The sequence below is a fragment of the Scomber japonicus genome, chromosome 19 (assembly GCF_027409825.1).
Source record: "Scomber japonicus isolate fScoJap1 chromosome 19, fScoJap1.pri, whole genome shotgun sequence".
In the NCBI taxonomy this organism is placed as follows: Eukaryota; Metazoa; Chordata; class Actinopteri; order Scombriformes; family Scombridae; genus Scomber; species Scomber japonicus.
This window is the reverse complement of record NC_070596.1, coordinates 6,905,794-6,929,147: the sequence shown is the minus strand read 5'-3', so window position 1 is coordinate 6,929,147 and position 23,354 is coordinate 6,905,794. Positions and strand designations below refer to the sequence as shown.

Below are 23,354 nucleotides of genomic sequence, written 5' to 3'. Positions count from 1 at the left end.
ATGATCTTTCCCTAAACCTAACCAGACCTTAATCACAGTGTTCACATCAGGGGTGGATCTAGGAGTTGACAAAATTCAGGACTGACCTATTTTGTTTTGATGGTTCACATGAGCAGAATTACTTTTTATTGCATTGTATGACTATTATAAACATTAGTAGTATTAGAAGTGATTTATTTTGGTTTTACTGCCTTTTTTTTTTTTTTACTGGTTTTTACTTTTTTGAGTCAGTAATTTAATTTTTATAAAGTATGGTTTAAATGACATAGTTAAGTAGTTAGTTCTATTTTTACATTCATCTGTTACTGAGTTAATTATTTATTTGTTCTTTAAAATGATCAATGGATATTGCAACCTTGAAAAAAAAACCCAGTCTTGGACCAATCCTTTTATAAATGTAATATTTTAAGATAGTTTCAGCATTAAAATGCATTTAAATTACATTTCCAGCAAGAAATTTGTATTTTATTTTCATCATCTTGGTTCAGTGAATGTATATGATGTCTAGTTGATCAGTTATTGCAAAGATTCTTTCAGGTGTCGCCAAACAATTGTAGGAATGCAATGTTTTGTCATGGATTACATTTTTTGCACTATAAATATATTTCCATTTAAATTAATTTTGCTTTCCTACAACAACACATACATCACACACAGATGTGAAGTGATTTAGAGCAGTAATATTGGTGACAGGCCAATGGGGTTACGTTTGCCAAGTGTCTTGAGATTATTAACAATACTTGATGTGTCTTTTTTTCCACAGGACATGCTCATTTTAATTAATGGATTCATTTATAAATCCTGTTATATATAGATTTTACTGACAACACAAGAAACGCTAAATAATGTGAATAATAAAAAGGCCTGTTTAGTTTAAAAGAAGCATTTATGTTCAATACAACTTTGCAGTAGCACTTGTTACAGATGTGTCATGTTCAACTAACATGAAGTAGGGAAGATTGCATCTATAATATGACAAATATTGACAGACATTAGCAGAGATCTTTGTCGCTCACATTTGAATTTGACCAACATCAGCATAACAGGAAATTGCACAAGTAAGTTACATTTTTTTCCTCCTATACACAGAGTCAACACAATTTAGCAATACTTGATCATATGCCAGATAAGACCAAGTACATGAAAAACTTTCCATTTAAGCAATACTTGTAAGGGTTATAAGGCATTTTTATATCTGGCAAATGATGTAAGCATTGAGAGAGCATTCATGTGACACTCGCCAGACACCGTTTTCTGACAGCATGGTGCAGCCTGTCTCCCCGACAGATGTGTCTGGCTGCCCTTCTCCCCATTTGGTGAAATTCAGAGCATGCTTCTTCATATCTGTTGCAAAACTTCCCTCTGCTTTTTTATTGTTGACACTGATCCAGACCATTTTGTCCACTTCACCAAAAAACTGAGTCAGTGCGCTGTTCTCCTTCTCGTTCTTCGGCAAAGCCAGCTCTAGTTTGTGTTGGGAGCAGAATTCGATGGCCTGGGAGAAAGAGCCTCTCTCCTTGTCTGACACAAAATATTTCTGACCAACTTTCCGGACAAACTCGTAGTTTACAGCTGAAAAAAGACAACAACAAGCATGATATAAAACTTGTCAACACAAGTTCATGTCTTATGTGTGCCAGATGGGTCATATGTCCACTGAACTACACGTTTCTATTGTTCAAAATAAATATGTTGTATAATATTTGCAATTCTTAATGTTTCTGAATTGCACCATTGAATAATAATAATGCAGTATACACACATATTAATCTATTAATATTATTGAAGTAACTATTTCTCAGACAACAAGAGGGTCCCAGCCAGCATGCCTGTGAGGACCCCACATAGATTAAATGCTGGCTATGTGGGTACAGATTGGGCATGGGCTTGATCTGGGCAAATTTTGCAGGTCCCACATGGTTTCAGTAATATGCACCCACATGTGAAGGCCATATGGGCTTACTGTATGAGCCCCATAAGGGATGTAAATGGGCTAAGCGGGTATGGACATAAACAGGGAAAATTGTATGGGCCCCATATTGATTCAGAAACATGGGCCCCACATGTGAAGCCCATGCAGGTTGGCTAAATGGGCCCCATTTAAGGTCCATTCTGATCTCACTTTGACCCCATATGGACAAACATGGGTCTGGTGTAATTCACCCAGTTAGATCCCACCTGAAACTCAGCCAGAACCCACTTGAAGCCCATTTGGGCAAACACAGGTGGGGGCAAACCCACTTGGGACCTGTATTTGCAGACCAAATTTAAGGTCCATTCTGATCCCACTTTGATCCCATATGGGCAAACATATGGGGCCTACATGGGTCTGGTGTAACTCACCCAGTTAGATCCCACTTGAAGACAGGTCTCCACTTGGGACCTGTATTTGCAGACCAAATTTAACCCTTATGGGGCCCACATGGACATGCTAGCTTGGGTATAGTCAAAGATCAAAAACACTTTATTTCCTGTAATACTAACTTGTAGTTCTAGAATAGGATACTTACCCAGCTCCAACTTTGAAAGACTTTTCTTTAAGGCTTCAAGATCCTTGTCAACAAAATCAAGAAGATCTGAATAAAATGAATGAAATACAGTTACTAACAATAAGTTGGACAGATGTCAATGACAGCCAGTCATTGGTTTTCGACAGCAGACCAAAGTTAAATCAGAGAACGTGTGGACACAGGTACATGTTAACCCTTACATACTGTTCAGGGTCCAATTTGATATACAGTACCCTGACTTTTAGTCCCAATAAAGGTCAACCTCACGGTACGACTCAATGTGTCTTTCATTGCATCTGATCAATGCCCACTTCTTTCAATTTCTTTGTCCTCAGGTTGTAACACACTCTCTGATAAAAAATTCTAAAATCACAAAGCCAGATAACTCTGATAACGTTCCAAGTAATTTTCCAGACTTTTGAAAGCCTCTTCAATATATACAGCTGGTTTCACAGACTGTTTAGTACTTATTGTGATGAGGACACAGATCTTCATGTGTAAAACTGGTGGTGTGCCCCTATAAATTGTATAATATTTGAAGATTTACAAACTATGGCTTCAAAATTCACCCAAGTGGAATTAATATCTCACAGAAACAACATCAACAAAAATTAAACAGTCAAGCTTCAGGAAGGTATTGTTGCCAAACTGAATTTGGATAAGTGTTGGTTGCTTCTGGTGTATGTGTTTAGACATTATCTAACTAGTATTATCGTGTGTTCTGAAATTTCTTTATGCAGGACAATGCAACATTAAAATGAGCTCAAGCTGTATTATTGTTGCATCCTGCATTTCAATAAATGACAAACTGCAATTACTAAGCTAATGAGAGTAATTCAGTAACATATATGTACTTTTTAGAATTTTTAAAGTACAACCTCGCCCACACATTATAGCAGGCCCAGGGGCTCCATTCATTCCAGGGGGGCCAGCAGGGCCAGGGATTCCAGGGAAGCCATCAAGGCCAGGGCTGCCATCAAGGCCAGGATGGCCAGGGATTCCAGGAGGGCCAGGGGGGCAAGGATGTTCACAGGCTTTTAAGGATCCTAGTTTCACAAAAGAGCAACGAAAGAGATATAAAATAAGACTCATAATCAACATCCAGCACTATGCTGTCACAATGCTGTTGTCTGTTAGAAAAAAAATGTTTGGATGAAAAATTGAGACATCTTTAAAAATGCTCAGATTCTTAAGGGGATAAAAATTGCAATATGTCTTGACTGAATGTAAGGACGATGACTGCAGTGAAGTCAACATTACACATAATGTTTTGAAAAGCCACCCACACCAGGTTTCCCAAGAAATGTTCTCTCACCTGAGGGACCAATGGAAACTGGATGCTGATTGTAGCCACCAGGAGCCAGCAGGCAGAGGATGCAGAGTAGGAGACACAGCCTCATCTTCTGAATGTAGAACTTCCACAATGTTTTTCTGGTTGCAGAAAATTCACCAGAGCAGGCAAGATTTTCTGACACAGTGATTAGAAAAACATTATTTAAACATTGCTGGTAAACTGTCATCTTTTTATTGGTAATGTATACAACTTGGATCAAAACTTTCTTAATTCAAGGCAAGGCAAATGTATTTGTATAGCACATATCATCAGCAAGGCAATTCAAAGTGCTTTAAAACATAAAATGCATCAGGACAGGATATAAAAGCAACACATGGACAAAGACAAAGCCTCATCTTCCAAAACTTTTAGCTTGTTTCTATTATCCAACTTTAAATAATTACTATAGGCAAGGTTTTCTGACAAAGATCAGAAAAAATATTATTATATAACCTGTTTTTCATTCTAATCAGTCATGCATACCCCTGTGATCAAATCTGTCAGAAGCATAATCTCTGAGTAACATTTTGGTGCTTTAAAATGTAAAGTATTTGAAACATTGCTAATAATTATATGTTGTTCTATGTATTTCCCAGCTTGTTGTAATAATTCAGGAAAAATCTTAATAACACTAAATATAATACTAAGTAGTAAAGTAGTAGATAGGAACTTACTGTGTAAAGAAGTGAACTGCAGGATGTAAAGACTGATCTTGATATACTGAAAATGTCGTTCTAGCTTATGTGTGGACATGTAGTCCAGAGTGAACATCGGATGTCATTTGTTGATGATATCATTTGGTATATAAGGTTAGCTCTACAAACCTGTGACATGCAAACTCAGATCAGATATGAGGTCTGTCCTTATGTAAGGACATATAGTGTGTGAAGATACTGCAGCTATTGTGCATATTTTTCAATCATTCAAAAGAGCACACATGTCATTACATTGCCATTTGTGATTTAACCCATTTGTGTGTCTGTGCAGAAGGTCTTATGTGTGCCAGATGGGTCATTTGTCCACTGAACTACACGTTTCTATTGTTCAAAATAAAAATGTTTTATAATATTTGCAATTTTTTATGATTCTGAATTGCACTATTAAAACATAAAATGCAGTATATACACATATTAATCTATTAATATAATTGAAGCCCCACATGTGAAGCCCATGCAGGCTGGCTAAGTGGGCCCCATTTAAGGTCCATTCTGATCCCACTTCAACCCCATATAGGCAAACATATGGAGCCTACATGGGTCTGGTGTAACTCACCCAGTTAGATCCCACCTGAAGCTCAGTCAGAACCCACTTGAAGCCCATATGGGCAAACACAGGTGGGGACAAACCCACTTGGGACCTGTATTTGCAGACCAAATTTAACCCTTATGGGGCCCACATGGACATGCTAGCTTATGTTCATTACTTCTACAACAATATACTTTGCACTTCTGCTCAAAAGTCCAAATTTCTGCATTTACACAGCCTGCCACTCAGGCAAAAAAAGGCAAATGAAATCAAGTATTGTTAATGATCTCAAGACACTTGGCAAATGTAACCACATAGGCCAGTCACCAATATTACTGCTCCAAATCACTTCTCATCTCAGAACAATAATAAAGACAAAAAGGTTGTTTGTAATTTATAATAGCACCATACATGGCCGAGCATGTTGTAGGAAAGCAAAATGATGTTGAATAGAAACATATTTATAATACCTCACAAACAAATGTAATCCATGCCAAATGACAAAACGCTGCATTCCTACAATTTTGTGGCGACACCTTAAAAAATCTTATCAATAACTGATAAACTAGACATCATATACAGTCACTGAACGGAGATTATTAAAATAAAACACGTGTCTGGCTACAAATGTCAAAATGTCACGTCTCATAATTTTGGAGCCATTATTGTGAAACCAGTACGTTTTGTGCTGTAGACCAACGTAACTATGATACATTTTGATGTGAGACTCTGTTGTCTGGAGTGCAATACTGCAGCTGCTAGATGGTATAAATGTAACTTTAGTTTGTTTTTGATCTATAATGTTAGTTAATTATGAGGTGTTGTGTAGCTTTTTTTAACTTCTTTTTTTCCACACTGCAAGAGGGAAAATATTTTCATGAACTGAACATGAGAGGAATCACAGTGTTCACATCAGGGGTGGATCTAGGAGTTGACAAAATTCGGGACTAACCTATTTTTCTTGATGGTTCACATGCACAGAATTACATTTTATTGCATTGTATGACTATTATAAACATTAGTAGTATTAGAAGTGATTTATTTTGGTCCTTATTAACAATTTTAACACGTTTCTAAAAAGAAGGCACATAGAAAAAAAGAAATGACAATAAGCAGAGGTGGAGGTAACAAATGAAGTCCTTACGTTACTGTAATTGAGTAGCTATTTTGTTTACTTTTTTTTGTTTTATTTTTTTGAGTATTTTCCAACGTCAGTAATTTAGTTTTTCTAAAGTATGGTTTAAATGACATAGTTAGACATAGTAGTTAGTTCTATTTTTACATTCATTCGTTAATGAGTTAATCATTTATTTGTTCTTTAAAATGATAAAAGGATATTGCAAGCTATAAAAAAAAAACCCAGTCTTGGACCAGACACCAATTAAATGCATTACATCTAAAACAGGCCAATCATATTTTCATCATCTTGGTTCAGTGAATGTATATGATGTCTAGTTTATCAGTTATTGCAAAGATTCTTTCAGGTGTCGCCAAACAATTGTAGGAATGCAATGTTTTGTCATGGATTACATTTTTGCACTATAAATATATTTCCATTTAAATTAATTTTGCTTTCCTACAACAACACATACATCACACACAGATGTGAAGTGATTTAGAGCAGTAATATTGGTGACAGGCCAATGGGGTTACGTTTGCCAAGTGTCTTGAGATTATTAACAATACTTGATGTGTCTTTTTTTCCACAGGACATGCTCATTTTAATTAATGGATTCATTTATAAATCCTGTTATATATAGATTTTACTGACAACACAAGAAACGCTAAATAATGTGAATAATAAAAAGGCCTGTTTAGTTTAAAAGAAGCATTTATGTTCAATACAACTTTGCAGTAGCACTTGTTACAGATGTGTCATGTTCAACTAACATGAAGTAGGGAAGATTGCATCTATAATATGACAAATATTGACAGACATTAGCAGAGATCTTTGTCGCTCACATTTGAATTTGACCAACATCAGCATAACAGGAAATTGCACAAGTAAGTTACATTTTTTTCCTCCTATACACAGAGTCAACACAATTTAGCAATACTTGATCATATGCCAGATAAGACCAAGTACATGAAAAACTTTCCATTTAAGCAATACTTGTAAGGGTTATAAGGCATTTTTATATCTGGCAAATGATGTAAGCATTGAGAGAGCATTCATGTGACACTCGCCAGACACCGTTTTCTGACAGCATGGTGCAGCCTGTCTCCCCGACAGATGTGTCTGGCTGCCCTTCTCCCCATTTGGTGAAATTCAGAGCATGCTTCTTCATATCTGTTGCAAAACTTCCCTCTGCTTTTTTATTGTTGACACTGATCCAGACCATTTTGTCCACTTCACCAAAAAACTGAGTCAGTGCGCTGTTCTCCTTCTCGTTCTTCGGCAAAGCCAGCTCTAGTTTGTGTTGGGAGCAGAATTCGATGGCCTGGGAGAAAGAGCCTCTCTCCTTGTCTGACACAAAATATTTCTGACCAACTTTCCGGACAAACTCGTAGTTTACAGCTGAAAAAAGACAACAACAAGCATGATATAAAACTTGTCAACACAAGTTCATGTCTTATGTGTGCCAGATGGGTCATTTGTCCTCTGAACTACACGTTTCTATTGTTCAAAATAGAAATGTTTTATAATATTTACAATTCTTAATATTTCTGAATTGCACCATTAAAAAATAATAATGCAGTATACACACATATTAATCTATTAATATTATTGAAGTAACTATTTCTCAGACAACAAGAGGGTCGCAGCCAGCATGTCCGTGAGGGCCCCACATAGATTAAATGCTGGCTATGTGGGTACAGATTGGGCATGGGCTTGATCTGGGCAAATTTTGCAGGTCCCACATGGTTTCAGTAATATGCACCCACATGTGAAGGCCATATGGGCTTACTGTATGAGCCCCATAAGGGATGTAAATGGGCTAAGCGGGTATGGACATAAACAGGGAAAATTGTATGGGCCCCATATTGATTCAGAAACATGGGCCCCACATGTGAAGCCCATGCAGGTTGGCTAAATGGGCCCCATTTAAGGTCCATTCTGATCTCACTTTGACCCCATATGGACAAACATGGGTCTGGTGTAACTCACCCAGTTAGATCCCACCTGAAACTCAGCCAGAACCCACTTGAAGCCCATGTGGGCAAACACAGGTGGGGGCAAACTCACTTGGGACTGGTATTTGCAGACCACATTTAAACCTTATGGGGCCCACATGGACATGCTAGCTTGGGTATAGTCAAACATCAAAAACACTTTATTTCCTGTAATACTAACTTGTAGTTCTAGAATAGGATACTTACCCAGCTCCAACTTTGAAAGACTTTTCTTTAAGGCTTCAAGATCCTTGTCAACAAAATCAAGAAGATCTGAATAAAATGAATGAAATACAGTTACTGACAATAAGTTGGACAGATGTCAATGACAGCCAGTCATTGGTTTTCGACAGCAGACCAAAGTTAAATCAGAGAACGTGTGGACACAGGTACATGTTAACCCTTACATACTGTTCAGGGTCCAATTTGATATACAGTACCCTGACTTTTAGTCCCAATAAAGGTCAACCTCACGGTACGACTCAATGTGTCTTTCATTGCATCTGATCAATGCCCACTTCTTTCAATTTCTTTGTCCTCAGGTTGTAACACACTCTCTGATAAAAAATTCTAAAATCACAAAGCCAGATAACTCTGATAACGTTCCAAGTAATTTTCCAGACTTTTGAAAGCCTCTTCAATATATACAGCTGGTTTCACAGACTGTTTAGTACTTATTGTGATGAGGACACAGATCTTCATGTGTAAAACTGGTGGTGTGTCCCTATAAATTGTATAATATTTGAAGATTTACAAACTATGGCTTCAAAATTCACCCAAGTGGAATTAATATCTCACAGAAACAGCATCAACAAAAATTAAACAGTCAAGCTTTAGGAAGGTATTGTTGCCAAACTGAATTTGGATAAGTGTTGCTTCTGGTGTATGTGTTTAACCCTCCAGGCACCTTAGGGCCCAAACGTGTACATTCTGCTTATTTTATGAGTGTGATTCTCAATATATCTGTCAGTTTAAAGGCTAATTGTATGAAACTTGGCCAGGATTTGTTTTTTATTATAATTTTTAAAATTCCACAATCCCCTCTATTACAAGGTGCATAGAATAGGTGATATGCATAATGCCGACACTCTTTACCCTAGGGACCGATTTGGTCGCATTGACTCCCATTATAACCACATATTTTTGATATACTGTAATCCTGACATTATAATGCATTTCCCACAAATACCTAATAATTCTAAGCTTCTACCTTCAAAATAAAGGGAAATTAGGTTTTAGGTGTGATGACCCCCCCAAAACCACCAGGGGCAGCAGAGCTTTATCACGTAAAGTTTCAATGGAGGCCTGGTTCTCTCACCTTTCAAAATGCATGGCAATAAAAAAGCTGAAATCCATAAAAATTAGGGCTCGGCCGATATGCTTTTGTGCCGAAATTGCGATTCTGATTAAACAAGTATTGCAATTCGATTTTACTAAGCATCAATTATTGTGATTTTCTTTCCTTAAACAAGAACAGGTTGAACCAAACACTTGATAATACATCATAAGTCATATTTACAAAAAACAATCTCATCCACCAACATCTTACAATAAACTAAACTGCTACATTTAGCTGGTCTTTAGAAAATAAAAAAAATAAATAAAAAAACAAACAAACAAACAAAAAAATTAATAAATAAAGAAATAAAAATCGATTCTTGTATGAAAATCGATTTTTAAAAATCGTGATTAATATAAAAGTCAATTTGTTGGCCCAGCCCTAATAAAAATGGTCTTGGTGTATTGGGATTGATATAAAAGAGTGGTGTGAATGTGGTTGAGGATATATTGTTCTGTGTGTGTGTGTGTGTGTGTGTGTGTGTGTGTGTGTGTGTGTGTGTGTGTGTGTGAAATTCAAATCATTAAAGGCCAAAAGGACTCTTTTCTTGATCAAAAGAGAGCCTCCTCGCATGTTTACGCAGGTACATGTTTGAAGTCTTGTCTGGCCGGTCATTTCTCCAACAGACAGCCATGAAGAGAAGCCTGAAACTGGAGGAGGCTCTTGCTGAAGTCTTGCAGTCCTCTGAGGAGAGTGAGCAATATGTGAAACTAGCCCTGTTTCCAATGAAGGAACTTCAGGGTCTCCATAGCAGGAACCTCCCCCGAAGGACAATCTCCCAGAACTTTTAAAGGGGCTAACCAAGTCCCTGCCTTGGGGTACTCCGTTCGGCCCCGAAAAAACCCCAGGGTAGGGCTTTACTCAGTGCTGATTGGGTATACTCAAAGCGGGATGTGGCGTCAACAGAAAGCACTAAAATAGCAGCATTTTTAAAAACCAGCAGAAGACTAATAGTAGTAGAAAGCGTCCACACCGCTGGAAAATAAGTCCATAGCATCCAACGCAACGCCATGTACACAAACACACAAACCAGAAATGCGGCAACTTCCTCAGCTCCTTCCATGTTCACCTCTGCCATGTTTATCTCCTCATCATTTTCTTTATGTTTTTGGTGAGTCGCCTCTGTGACGTCACGGTGGGTCCTATCTGGGTCCTATCTGGGTCCTACTCTGCTATGGAGACACAACAGCTGAGAGGACAGAGACAGAGGACCTTCCTGCAAAGGTCCCGCCTCCTAAATTTTACCAGGAACTTCCTTAGTGGAAACTGGGCTACTGAGGAGGATGTTACCAATAGTGAGGATTCTGAGGGCATAAAGCCATAAAAAATATTTAAAAATAACAAAAAAACTTTATATCTATGGTTAGGTCTGAAGTTGTTGAAAATATTTGGTGTGGTGAAAGTAAAAATAAAATAAAATATATATATATTACATTTGTATCACACTTTTTTGAGAGGAACCGTTTTGGTTCCCTAGGTGAAAAAGTGGCAGTTTTTTTTATAATCTCTCATTGCTCCAAAAATAATAATGCATCAATGTCGTTATCAATTATTGACCTAGTCAAGGCTGTAATAACCTCAACCCAAATATTCTAATTTGCACCTAATTTTTGGAAAATATTGCATATTTTGTGTTTTTCCCATTGAAAAAATCTGGGCTTCTTATAACAAAAAGGGCATAAAAACATAAAAAATATGAAAAAAAATAAAAAGCTTTATATGTATGGTTAGGTATGAAGTTGTTGAAAAGATTTGATGTGGTGAAAGTCAAAAAGAAATTAATATATTACATTTTATTACACTTTTATGGGAGGGACCGTTTTGGGTCCCTCGGTGTAAAAGTGGATGTTTTTTAAGGGTGCCTCAAGGGTTAAACATTATCTAACTAGTATTATCATGTTTGCTGAAATTTCTTTATGCAGGACAATGCAACATTAAAATGAGCTCAAGCTGTATTATTGCTGCATCCTGCATTTCAGTAAATGAAAAACTGCAATTACTAAGCTAATGAGAGTAATTCAGTAACATATATGTACTTTTTAGAATTTTTAAAGTACAACCTCGCCCACACATTATAGCAGGTCCAGAGGATCCAGTCATTCCAGGGGCGCCACGGGGGCCAGGGAATCCAACAGGGCCAGCGTGGCCACGGGGGCCAGCGGGGCCAGGGGGGCCAGGGCGGCCAGGCAATCCAGGGCTGCCAGGGGGGCAAGGATGTTCACAGGCTTTTAAGGATCCTAATTTCACAAAAGAGCAACGAAAGAGATATAAAATAAGACTCATAATCAACATCCAGCACTATGCTGTCACAATGCTGTTGTCTGTTAGAAAAAAAATGTTTGGATGAAAAATTGAGACATCTTTAAAAATGCTCAGATTCTTAAGGGGATAAAAATTGCAATATGTCTTGACTGAATGTAAGGACGATGACTGCAGTGAAGTCAACATTACACATAATGTTTTGAAAAGACACCCACACCAGGTTTCCCAAGAAATGTTCTCTCACCTGTGGGACCAATGGAAACTGGATGCTGATTGTAGCCACCAGGAGCCAGCAGACAGAGGGTGCAGAGTAGGAGACACAGCCTCATCTTCTGAATGTAGAACTTCCACAATGTTTTTCTGGTTGCAGAAAATTCACCAGAGCAGGCAAGATTTTCTGACACAGTGATTAGAAAAACATTATTTAAACATTGCTGGTAAACTGTCATCTTTTTTATTGGTAATGTATACAACTTGGATCAAAACTTCCTTAAGGCAAGGCAAATGTATTTGTATAGCACATATCATCAGCAAGGCAATTCAAAGTGCTTTAAAACATAAAATGCATCAGGACAGGATATAAAAGCAACACATGGACAAAGACAAAGCCTCATCTTCCAAAAATGTTTGTTTTTTTCTATTATCCAACTTTAAATAGTTACTATAGGCAAGGTTTTCTGACAAAGATCAGAAAAAATATTATTATATGACCTGTTTTTCATTCTAATCAGTCATGCATACCCCTGTGATCAAATCTGTCAGAAGCATAATCTCTGAGTAACATTTTGGTGCTTTGAAATGTAAAGTATTTGAAACATTGCTAATAATTATATGTTGTTCTATGTATTTCCCAGCTTGTTGTAATAATTCAGGAACAATCTTAATAACACTACAGATGAAGCCATTTCAAAGTTCCCGTGTTTCCTTGATGGCTCCTTGACTGGTCCTTGACCGGTCCTTGGCTGGCCGATAATGGAAGCAGGGGGGAAATGCGATCCCCCCGCGATGACGTGGTCAATGAGACCCCGACTGGGAACGCCCCTAAGCTGCCCGAGTGATAATCAGCTGCAATGCCTCATTTATCCACGGGGAGGAGCAGTGTGTTTAGACCCACTGCTCATAGGAAAGACTAGGCTGTCCAACGATTAAAAAAATTAACCGGATTCATCACGTTACAACCCTGTGATTAAACCTGATTAAAATACGAGGCTAAATATTATATACACTAATATTACTTGTTTTACTTCTATTCTTCTGTATAAAGTCGCCTAATGAAGGGTACAATATAGTTAATCCATTAAAAAGTAAGGATGCAATTGAAGCTGCCTTACATCTGACAGGACACCGTCCGTCACAGGAAACACTCGCGGACACTTAATAATTCCTCTGACTGATCACTGATCACTGTCACTGTCAAACCAAGAAATAGCCCATGAGACCAACCCACTCTAGTGATTTAAAACAGGACGCGCTATTTAATACGTAGTGTTAATATTATATGGGTTCCCAATCCGACCAATTTTTTGTGTATTATTTTATTATTATTAAGGCAAAATAACTCAATTTATGTCCATGGACATTATAATGAGTAGGCTATAGGCTTAATATTAGTTTGCATCCAGCGTGCTGCGTGGACTTCATCTGCTGCACCGCTGCTACCACAATTATGAAATGCTAAGTTTATACAGTCTGTGGCTGTGACCCTCATAAAAATAATATTTTACAAATCTGCATTATATAAACTAACGAAATTCGTTAAAGCAAGTCATTTGGAGACTTCTAAGTCATTCAGTTAAACTAAGTCTGTTCTATAGCTGCGCTGGTGTAAAGGCTGCGAGCGTGAATGATATCAGTGCGTCTTTTTTACACAAGTATCTGTAGTAGGCTACTGCATGACTCAGAAGAATATGCTTGTACTTTTTAATCATAGTGCGTTGTGTTAACTGATCAGCTGTGTTGTGTGTTACCGGCGCAGCACGCGTTATGTGCGCCTTTTGCGCAACGCATGTGCCGGAGGCAATTGTGCTTGAGTATACTTGGGTTTTGAGGTAATGTGAGTGCGGGCCAGCGGGGGACGGGGGGCATTCGCTTTGAAAGACAATGGGACAGCACTGTAACCATCCCCCTCAACCCATCACCTTCGAGCTGGACACCTCCCCCACCGAAAATCAAGATCAAGACACTGTTTGTGCCCCCACTATTTCCAGCACATATGCTACTGTATGTGTGGTTGAGTTTTCAGTTTTACATCTTTTCTAAGTGAGTGAGGGGTGTAGTTGTAGATGTGTGTAGTGCCCCCACTCTGTCCAGCACGTATGTGTGGTTGAGTTTTCAGTTTTACACCAATAGTTAATTAACTTAGTTACTGTAATAATAATAACAAATCTGAATTTAAACTCAATTTGTCTGACTTATATTTATCTTTTTCATATAATTAATGCTCATTCAACTCTGTCTGGCCCATATCTGTCGCGGCATCTGAGCGCTCTTTCTCAGCCTTGCGCAGGCTGAAAACCTGGCTGCGCAGCACCATGACAGGAGAGATTTGACTATTATGAAAGCTCACAGTGACCCCTCTCAGAAAATAGTTCTGACGTCCATGAACACTATTCTGATCTCTGTGCGTGATTTGTGTGACCATGGAACCAAATGGCCCATTAAGCCCAAACAAAAGGTTGAGCAATGATAATGCTAATAAGGTGGCTGGGTTTACCTGGCTTAAGGCATGCACTGAATAGACCAGGGTTGGCTGGCACATATGTGCTGTATAATTGCCTAAAATCAAATACAGTCCTGTGGTCCGTTTTTGTCATTTCGTATTATTTATCTGAGCCTAAAATTAAAATATGAAAAGGCTTTTTTTTCGTTTTTTGTATTAGATTCAAAACAAATAACAAAATAATCAGCAGTCAGTAGGTTATTTAATTTTTTGATTTGATTCGATGAATCTGGATACCTGACAGTAACAATTCCTAAAACATCAGAATGTGGGCTAGTTTGTGACAGAAGCGCCATCTTTTGGTCAAACCCTGTATTACAATGAATAGGTAAAAGATAGACACGCCCAGGAGAAGGAGGGGGTCTCTCCAGCTGCTGGAACTCAGCTGGAACTTGGCTGGAACTTGGCTGGCAGTCAGCTGCCATTCAGCTGGCATTCAGCTTGGAGGGGAACTTTGAAGTGGCTACTACTGTAAATATAATACTAAGTAGTAAAGTAGTAGATAGGAACTTACTGTGTAAAGAGGTGAACTGCAGGATGTAAAGACTGATCTTGATATACTGAGAATATCGTTCTAGCTTATGTGTGACACATTTAGTCCAGAGTGAACATCGGATGTCATTTGTTGATGATATCATTTGGTATATAAGGTTAGCTCTACAAACCACTGACATGCAAACTCAGATCAGATGTGAGGTCGGTCCTTATGTAAGGACACATAGTGTGTGAAGATACTTCAGCTATTGTGCATATTTTTCAATCATTTAAAAGAGCACACATGTCATTACATTGCCATTTGTGATTTAACCCATTTGTGTGTCTGTGCAGAAGGTCTTATGTGTGCCAGATGGGTCATTTGTCCACTGAACTACACGTTTCTATTGTTCAAAATAAAAATGTTTTATAATATTTGCAATTTTTTATGTTTCTGAATTGCACTATTAAAACATAAAAATGCAGTATATACACATATTAATCTATTAATATAATTGAAGCCCCACATGTGAAGCCCATGCAGGCTGGCTAAGTGGGCCCCATTTAAGGTCCATTCTGATCCCACTTCAACCCCATATAGGCAAACATATGGAGCCTACATGGGTCTGGTGTAACTCACCCAGTTGGATCCCACCTGAAACTCAGTCAGAACCCACTTGAAGCCCATGTGGGCAAACACAGGTGGGGACAAACCCACTTGGGACCTGTATTTGCAGACCAAATTTAACCCTTATGGGGCCCGCATGGACATGCTAGCTTATGTTCATTACTTGTACAACAATATACTTTGCACTTCTGCTCAAAAGTTCACATTTCTGCATTTACACAGCCTGCCACTCAGGCAAAAAAAGGCAAATGAAATCAAGTATTGTTAATGATCTCAAGATACTTGGCAAATGTAACCACATAGGCCAGTCACCAATATTACTGCTCCAAATCACTTCTCATCTCAGAACAATAATAAAGACAAAAAGGTTGTTTGTAATTTATAATAGCACCATACATGGCCGAGCATGTTGTAGGAAAGCAAAATGATGTTGAATAGAAACATATTTATAATACCTCACAAACAAATGTAATCCATGCCAAATGACAAAACGTTGCATTCCTACAATTTTGTGGCGACACCTTAAAAAATCTTATCAATAACTGATAAACTAGACATCATATACAGTCACTGAACGGAGATTATTAAAATAAAACACGTGTCTGGCTACAAATGTCAAAATGTCACGTCTCATAATTTTGGAGCCATTATTGTGAAACCAGTACATTTTGTGCTGTAGACCAACGTAACTATGATACATTTTGATGTGAGACTCTGTTGTCTGGAGTGCAATACTGCAGCTGCTAGATGGTATAAATGTAACTTTAGTTTGTTTTTGATCTATAATGTTAGTTAATTATGAGGTGTTGTGTAGCTTTTTTTAACTTCTTTTTTTCCACACTGCAAGAGGAAAATATTTTCATGAACTGAACATGAGAGGAATCACAGCGTTCACATCAGGGGTGGATCTAGGAGTTGACAAAATTCGGGACTAACCTATTTTTCTTGATGGTTCACATGCACAGAATTACATTTTATTGCATTGTATGACTATTATAAACATTAGTAGTATTAGAAGTGATTTATTTTGGTCCTTATTACTTTTTTTTGTTTTACTTTTTTGAGTATTTTCCAACGTCAGTAATTTAGTTTTTCTAAAGTATGGTTTAAATGACATAGTTAGACATAGTAGTTAGTTCTATTTTTACATTCATCCGTTAATGAGTTAATCATTTATTTGTTCTTTAAAATGATAAAAGGATGGGGTTGAGCATAGCTCAGCGGGTAGAGCACCCACAGTCCTCACTGCATGCGACCCCGGTTCGAATCCCACACCGAGCGGTCTTATCCTGCATGTCATTCCCCTCTCTCTACCTCCTGTTTCCTGTCTATCTGTACTAACCTGTCCATTAAAGGCAAAAGCCCAAAAAATATACTTTAAAAAAAAAAAGATAAAAGGATATTGAAAGCTATAAAAAAAACCCAGTCTTGGACCAGACACCAATTAAATGCATTACTTCTAAAACAGGTCAATCATATTTTCATCATCTTGGTTCAGTGAATGTATATGATGTCTAGTTTATCAGTTATTGCAAAGATTCTTTCAGGTGTCGCCAAACAATTGTAGGAATGCAATGTTTTGTCATGGATTACATTTTTGCACTATAAATATATTTCCATTTAAATTAATTTTGCTTTCCTACAACAACACATACATCACACACAGATGTGAAGTGATTTAGAGCAGTAATATTGGTGACAGGCCAATGGGGTTACGTTTGCCAAGTGTCTTGAGATTATTAACAATACTTGATGTGTCTTTTTTTCCACAGGACATGCTCATTTTTATTAATGGATTCATTTATAAATCCTGTTATATATAGATTTTACTGACAACACAAGAAAAGCAAAATAATGTGAATAATAAAAAGGCCTGTTTAGTTTAAAAGAAGCATTTATGTTCAATACAACTTTGCAGTAGCACTTGTTACAGATGTGTCATGTTCAACTAACATGAAGTAGGGAAGATTGCATCTATAATATGACAAATATTGACAGACATTAGCAGAGATCTTTGTCGCTCACATTTGAATTTGACCAACATCAGCATAACAGGAAATTGCACAAGTAAGTTACATTTTTTTCCTCCTATACACAGAGTCAACACAATTTAGCAATACTTGATCATATGCCAGATAAGATCAAGTACATGAAAAACTTTCCATTTAAGCAATACTTGTAAGGGTTATAAGGCATTTTTATATCTGGCAAATGATGTAAGCATTGAGAGAGCATTCATGTGACACTCGCCAGACACCGTTTTCTGACAGCATGGTGCAGCCTGTCTCCCCGACAGATGTGTCTGGCTGCCCTTCTCCCCATTTGGTGAAATTCAGAGCATGCTTCTTCATATCTGTTGCAAAACTTCCCTCTGCTTTTTTATTGTTGACACTGATCCAGACCATTTTGTCCACTTCACCAAAAAACTGAGTCAGTGCGCTGTTCTCCTTCTCGTTCTTCGGCAAAGCCAGCTCTAGTTTGTGTTGGGAGCAGAATTCGATGGCCTGGGAGAAAGAGCCTCTCTCCTTGTCTGACACAAAATATTTCTGACCAACTTTCCGGACAAACTCGTAGTTTACAGCTGAAAAAAGACAACAACAAGCATGATATAAAACTTGTCAACACAATTTCATGTCTTATGTGTGCCAGATGGGTCATTTATCCTCTGAACTACACGTTTCTATTGTTCAAAATAAAAATGTTGTATAATATTTGCAATTCTTAATGTTTCTGAATTGCACCATTGAATAATAATAATGCAGTATACACACATATTAATCTATTAATATTATTGAAGTAACTATTTCTCAGACAACAAGAGGGTCGCAGCCAGCATGTCCATGAGGGCCCCACATAGATTAAATGCTGGCTATGTGGGTACAGATTGGGCATGGGCTTGATCTGGGCAAATTTTGCAGGTCCCACATGGTTTCAGTAATATGCACCCACATGTGAAGGCCATATGGGCTTACTGTATGAGCCCCATAAGGGATGTAAATGGGCTAAGCGGGTATGGACATAAACAGGGAAAATTGTATGGGCCCCATATTGATTCAGAAACATGGGCCCCACATGTGAAGCCCATGCAGGTTGGCTAAATGGGCCCCATTTAAGGTCCATTCTGATCTCACTTTGACCCCATATGGACAAACATGGGTCTGGTGTAACTCACCCAGTTAGATCCCACCTGAAACTCAGCCAGAACCCACTTGAAGCCCATGTGGGCAAACACAGGTGGGGGCAAACTCACTTGGGACTGGTATTTGCAGACCACATTTAAACCTTATGGGGCCCACATGGACATGCTAGCTTGGGTATAGTCAAACATCAAAAACACTTTATTTCCTGTAATACTAACTTGTAGTTCTAGAATAGGATACTTACCCAGCTCCAACTTTGAAAGACTTTTCTTTAAGGCTTCAAGATCCTTGTCAACAAAATCAAGAAGATCTGAATAAAATGAATGAAATACAGTTACTGACAATAAGTTGGACAGATGTCAATGACAGCCAGTCATTGGTTTTCGACAGCAGACCAAAGTTAAATCAGAGAACGTGTGGACACAGGTACATGTTAACCCTTACATACTGTTCAGGGTCCAATTTGATATACAGTACCCTGACTTTTAGTCCCAATAAAGGTCAACCTCACGGTACGACTCAATGTGTCTTTCATTGCATCTGATCAATGCCCACTTCTTTCAATTTCTTTGTCCTCAGGTTGTAACACACTCTCTGATAAAAAATTCTAAAATCACAAAGCCAGATAACTCTGATAACGTTCCAAGTAATTTTCCAGACTTTTGAAAGCCTCTTCAATATATACAGCTGGTTTCACAGACTGTTTAGTACTTATTGTGATGAGGACACAGATCTTCATGTGTAAAACTGGTGGTGTGCCCCTATAAATTGTATAATATTTGAAGATTTACAAACTATGGCTTCAAAATTCACCCAAGTGGAATTAATATCTCACAGAAACAACATCAACAAAAATTAAACAGTCAAGCTTTAGGAAGGTATTGTTGCCAAACTGAATTTGGATAAGTGTTGCTTCTGGTGTATGTGTTTAACCCTCCAGGCACCTTAGGGCCCAAACGTGTACATTCTGCTTATTTCATGAGTTTGATTCTCAATATATCTGTCAGTTTAAAGGCTAATTGTATGAAACTTGGCCAGGATTTGTTTTTTATTATAATTTTTAAAATTCCACAATCCCCTCTATTACAAGGTGCATAGAATAGGTGATATGCATAATGCCGACACTCTTTACCCTAGGGACCGATTTGGTCGCATTGACTCCCATTATAACCACATATTTTTGATATACTGTAATCCTGACATTATAATGCATTTCCCACAAATACCTAATAATTCTAAGCTTCTACCTTCAAAATAAAGGGAAATTAGGTTTTAGGTGTGATGACCCCCCCAAAACCACCAGGGGCAGCAGAGCTTTATCACGTAAAGTTTCAATGGAGGCCTGGTTCTCTCACCTTGCAAAATGCATGGCAATAAAAAAGCTGAAATCCATAAAAATTAGGGCTCGGCCGATATGCTTTTGTGCCGAAATTGCGATTCTGATTAAACAAGTATTGCAATTCGATTTTACTAAGCATCAATTATTGTGATTTTCTTTCCTTAAACAAGAACAGGTTGAACCAAACACTTGATAATACATCATAAGTCATATTTACAAAAAACAATCTCATCCACCAACATCTTACAATAAACTAAACTGCTACATTTAGCTGGTCTTTAGAAAATAAAAAAAATAAATAATAAACCAAACAAACAAACAAAAAAATTAATAAATAAAGAAATAAAAATCGATTCTTGTATGAAAATCGATTTTTAAAAATCGTGATTAATATAAAAGTCAATTTGTTGGCCCAGCCCTAATAAAAATGGTCTTGGTGTATTGGGATTGATATAAAAGAGTGGTGTGAATGTGGTTGAGGATATATTGTTCTGTGTGTGTGTGTGTGTGTGTGTGTGTGTGTGCGTGTGTGTGTGTGTGTGTGTGTGTGTGTGAAATTCAAATCATTAAAGGCCAAAAGGACTCTTTTCTTGATCAAAAGAGAGCCTCCTCGCATGTTTACGCAGGTACATGTTTGAAGTCTTGTCTGGCCGGTCATTTCTCCAACAGACAGCCATGAAGAGAAGCCTGAAACTGGAGGAGGCTCTTGCTGAAGTCTTGCAGTCCTCTGAGGAGAGTGAGCAATATGTGAAACTAGCCCTGTTTCCAATGAAGGAACTTCAGGGTCTCCATAGCAGGAACCTCCCCCGAAGGACAATCTCCCAGAACTTTTAAAGGGGCTAACCAAGTCCCTGCCTTGGGGTACTCCGTTCGGCCCCGAAAAAACCCCAGGGTAGGGCTTTACTCAGTGCTGATTGGGTATACTCAAAGCGGGATGTGGCGTCAACAGAAAGCACTAAAATAGCAGCATTTTTAAAAACCAGCAGAAGACTAACAGTAGTAGAAAGCGCCTACACCGCTGGAAAATAAGTCCATAGCGTCCACCGCCATGTACACAAACACACAAACCAGAAATGCGGCAACTTCCTCAGCTCCTTCCATGTTCACCTCTGCCATGTTTATCTCCTCATCATTTTCTTTATGTTTTTGGTGAGTCGCCTCTGTGACGTCACGGTGGGTCCTATCTGGGTCCTATCTGGGTCCTACTCTGCTATGGAGACACAACAGCTGAGAGGACAGAGAGAGAGGACCTTCCTGCAAAGGTCCCGCCTCCTAAATTTTACCAGGAACTTCCTTAGTGGAAACTGGGCTACTGAGGAGGATGTTACCAATAGTGAGGATTCTGAGGGCATAGAACCATAAAAAATATTAAAAAATAACAACAAAAACTTTATATCTATGGTTAGGTCTGAAGTTGTTGAAAATATTTGATGTGGTGAAAGTAAAAAAAAAATAAAATATATATATATTACATTTGTATCACACTTTTTTGAGAGGAACCGTTTTGGTTCCCTAGGTGAAAAAGTGGCAGTTTTTTTTATAATCTCTCATTGCTCCAAAAATAATAATGCATCAATGTCGTTATCAATTATTGACCTAGTCAAGGCTGTAATAACCTCAACCCAAATATTCTAATTTGCACCTAATTTTTGGAAAATATTGCATATTTTGTGTTTTTCCCATTGAAAAAATCTGGGCTTCTTATAACAAAAAGGGCATAAAAACATAAAAAATATGAAAAAAAATAAAAAACTTTATATGTATGGTTAGGTATGAAGTTGTTGAAAAGATTTGATGTGGTGAAAGTCAAAAAGAAATTAATATATTACATTTTATTACACTTTTATGGGAGGGACCGTTTTGGGTCCCTAGGTGTAAAAGTGGATGTTTTTTTAAGGGTGCCTCAAGGGTTAAACATTATCTAACTAGTATTATCATGTTTGCTGAAATTTCTTAATGCAGGACAATGCAACATTAAAATGAGCTCAAGCTGTATTATTGTTGCATCCTGCATTTCAATAAATGACAAACTGCAATTACTAAGCTAATGAGAGTAATTCAGTAACATATATGTACTTTTTAGAATTTTTAAAGTACAACCTCGCCCACACATTATAGCAGGTCCAGAGGCTCCAGTCATTCCAGGGACGCCACGCTGGCCAACGGGGCCACGGGGGCCAGCGGGGCCAGGGGGGCCAGGCAATCCAGGGCTGCCAGGGGGGCAAGAATGTTCACAGGCTTTTAAGGATCCTAGTTTCACAAAAGAGCAACGAAAGAGATATAAAATAAGACTCATAATCAACAGCCAGCACTATGCTATCACAATGCTGTTGTCTGTTAGAAAAAAAATGTTTGGATGAAAAATTGAGACATCTTTAAAAATGCTCAGATTCTTAAGGGGATAAAAATTGCAATATGTCTTGACTGAATGTAAGGACGATGACTGCAGTGAAGTCAACATTACACATAATGTTTTGAAAAGACACCCACACCAGGTTTCCCAAGAAATGTTCTCTCACCTGAGGGACCAATGGAAACTGGATGCTGATTGTAGCCACCAGGAGCCAGCAGGCAGAGGATGCAGAGTAGGAGACACAGCCTCATCTTCTGAATGTAGAACTTCCACAATGTTTTTCTGGTTGCAGAAAATTCACCAGAGCAGGCAAGATTTTCTGACACAGTGATTAGAAAAACATTATTTAAACATTGCTGGTAAACTGTCATCTTTTGTATTGGTAATGTATGCAACTTGGATCAAAACTTTCTTAATTCAAGGCAAGGCAAATGTATTTGTATAGCACATATCAACAGCAAGGCAATTCAAAGTGCTTTAAAACATAAAATGCATCAGGACAGGATATAAAAGCAACACATGGACAAAGACAAAGCCTCATCTTCCAAAACGTTTAGTTTGTTTCTATTATCCAACTTTAAATAATTACTATAGGCAAGGTTTTCTGACAAAGATCAGAAAAAATATTATTATATAACCTGTTTTTCATTCTAATCAGTCATGCATACCCTTGTGATCAAATCTGTCAGAAGCATAATCTCTGAGTAACATTTCGGTGCTTTGAAATGTAAAGTATTTGAAACATTGCTAATAATTATATGTTGTTCTATGTATTTCCCAGCTTGTTGTAATAATTCAGGAAAAATCTTAATAACACTAAATATAATACTAAGTAGTAAAGTAGTAGATAGGAACTTACTGTGTAAAGAAGTGAACTGCAGGATGTAAAGACTGATCT

At 37.8% G+C, this 23,354-nt stretch overlaps 3 protein-coding genes across 3 annotated transcripts; all 3 read right to left on the bottom strand.

Annotated features, from left to right (window-relative positions):
- Positions 1-1,189: 1,189 nt before the first annotated feature.
- On the bottom strand, positions 1,190-3,920 carry LOC128380471 (mannose-binding protein C-like). Its single transcript, XM_053340291.1, has 4 exons — positions 3,826-3,920; positions 3,389-3,556; positions 2,511-2,576; positions 1,190-1,572 (listed from the first exon to the last, which is right to left on the bottom strand). Exons 1-4 carry the CDS (start codon positions 3,908-3,910, stop codon positions 1,190-1,192), a joined length of 702 nt encoding a protein of 233 aa, XP_053196266.1. The 5' UTR covers positions 3,911-3,920.
- Positions 3,921-7,223: 3,303 nt separating this feature from the next.
- Positions 7,224-15,684, bottom strand: LOC128380668 (mannose-binding protein C-like). The gene is made up of 5 exons (XM_053340536.1): positions 15,617-15,684; positions 12,048-12,163; positions 11,602-11,778; positions 8,410-8,475; positions 7,224-7,606 (listed from the first exon to the last, which is right to left on the bottom strand). The coding sequence occupies exons 1-5, from the start codon at positions 15,682-15,684 to the stop codon at positions 7,224-7,226; spliced, it is 810 nt and encodes a 269-aa protein (XP_053196511.1).
- A 2,138-nt stretch (positions 15,685-17,822) lies between these two features.
- LOC128380667 (mannose-binding protein C-like) lies at positions 17,823-22,707 on the bottom strand. The gene is made up of 4 exons (XM_053340535.1): positions 22,623-22,707; positions 22,204-22,353; positions 19,009-19,074; positions 17,823-18,205 (listed from the first exon to the last, which is right to left on the bottom strand). The coding sequence occupies exons 1-4, from the start codon at positions 22,705-22,707 to the stop codon at positions 17,823-17,825; spliced, it is 684 nt and encodes a 227-aa protein (XP_053196510.1).
- Positions 22,708-23,354: the final 647 nt, after the last annotated feature.

Excerpts from the sequence above, each read along its gene's own strand:
- LOC128380668 (XM_053340536.1), bottom strand. The coding sequence starts at position 15,684 with ATGGGCTTCAAGTGGGTTCTGACTGAGTTTCAGGTGGGATCCAACTGG. Across the intron at positions 11,779-12,047 it reads AGTTTCCATTGGTCCCACAG|GATCCTTAAAAGCCTGTGAA; the intron begins GTGAGAGAACAT and ends TTGTGAAATTAG. Across the intron at positions 8,476-11,601 it reads TGCTATAATGTGTGGGCGAG|ATCTTCTTGATTTTGTTGAC; the intron begins GTTGTACTTTAA and ends CATTTTATTCAG.
- LOC128380667 (XM_053340535.1), bottom strand. The coding sequence starts at position 22,707 with ATGAGGCTGTGTCTCCTACTCTGCATCCTCTGCCTGCTGGCTCCTGGT. Across the intron at positions 22,354-22,622 it reads AGTTTCCATTGGTCCCTCAG|GATCCTTAAAAGCCTGTGAA; the intron begins GTGAGAGAACAT and ends TTGTGAAACTAG. Across the intron at positions 18,206-19,008 it reads TCTTTCAAAGTTGGAGCTGG|CTGTAAACTACGAGTTTGTC; the intron begins GTAAGTATCCTA and ends GTCTTTTTTCAG.
- LOC128380471 (XM_053340291.1), bottom strand. The coding sequence starts at position 3,910 with ATGAGGCTGTGTCTCCTACTCTGCATCCTCTGCCTGCTGGCTCCTGGT. Across the intron at positions 3,557-3,825 it reads AGTTTCCATTGGTCCCTCAG|GATCCTTAAAAGCCTGTGAA; the intron begins GTGAGAGAACAT and ends TTGTGAAACTAG. Across the intron at positions 2,577-3,388 it reads TGCTATAATGTGTGGGCGAG|ATCTTCTTGATTTTGTTGAC; the intron begins GTTGTACTTTAA and ends CATTTTATTCAG.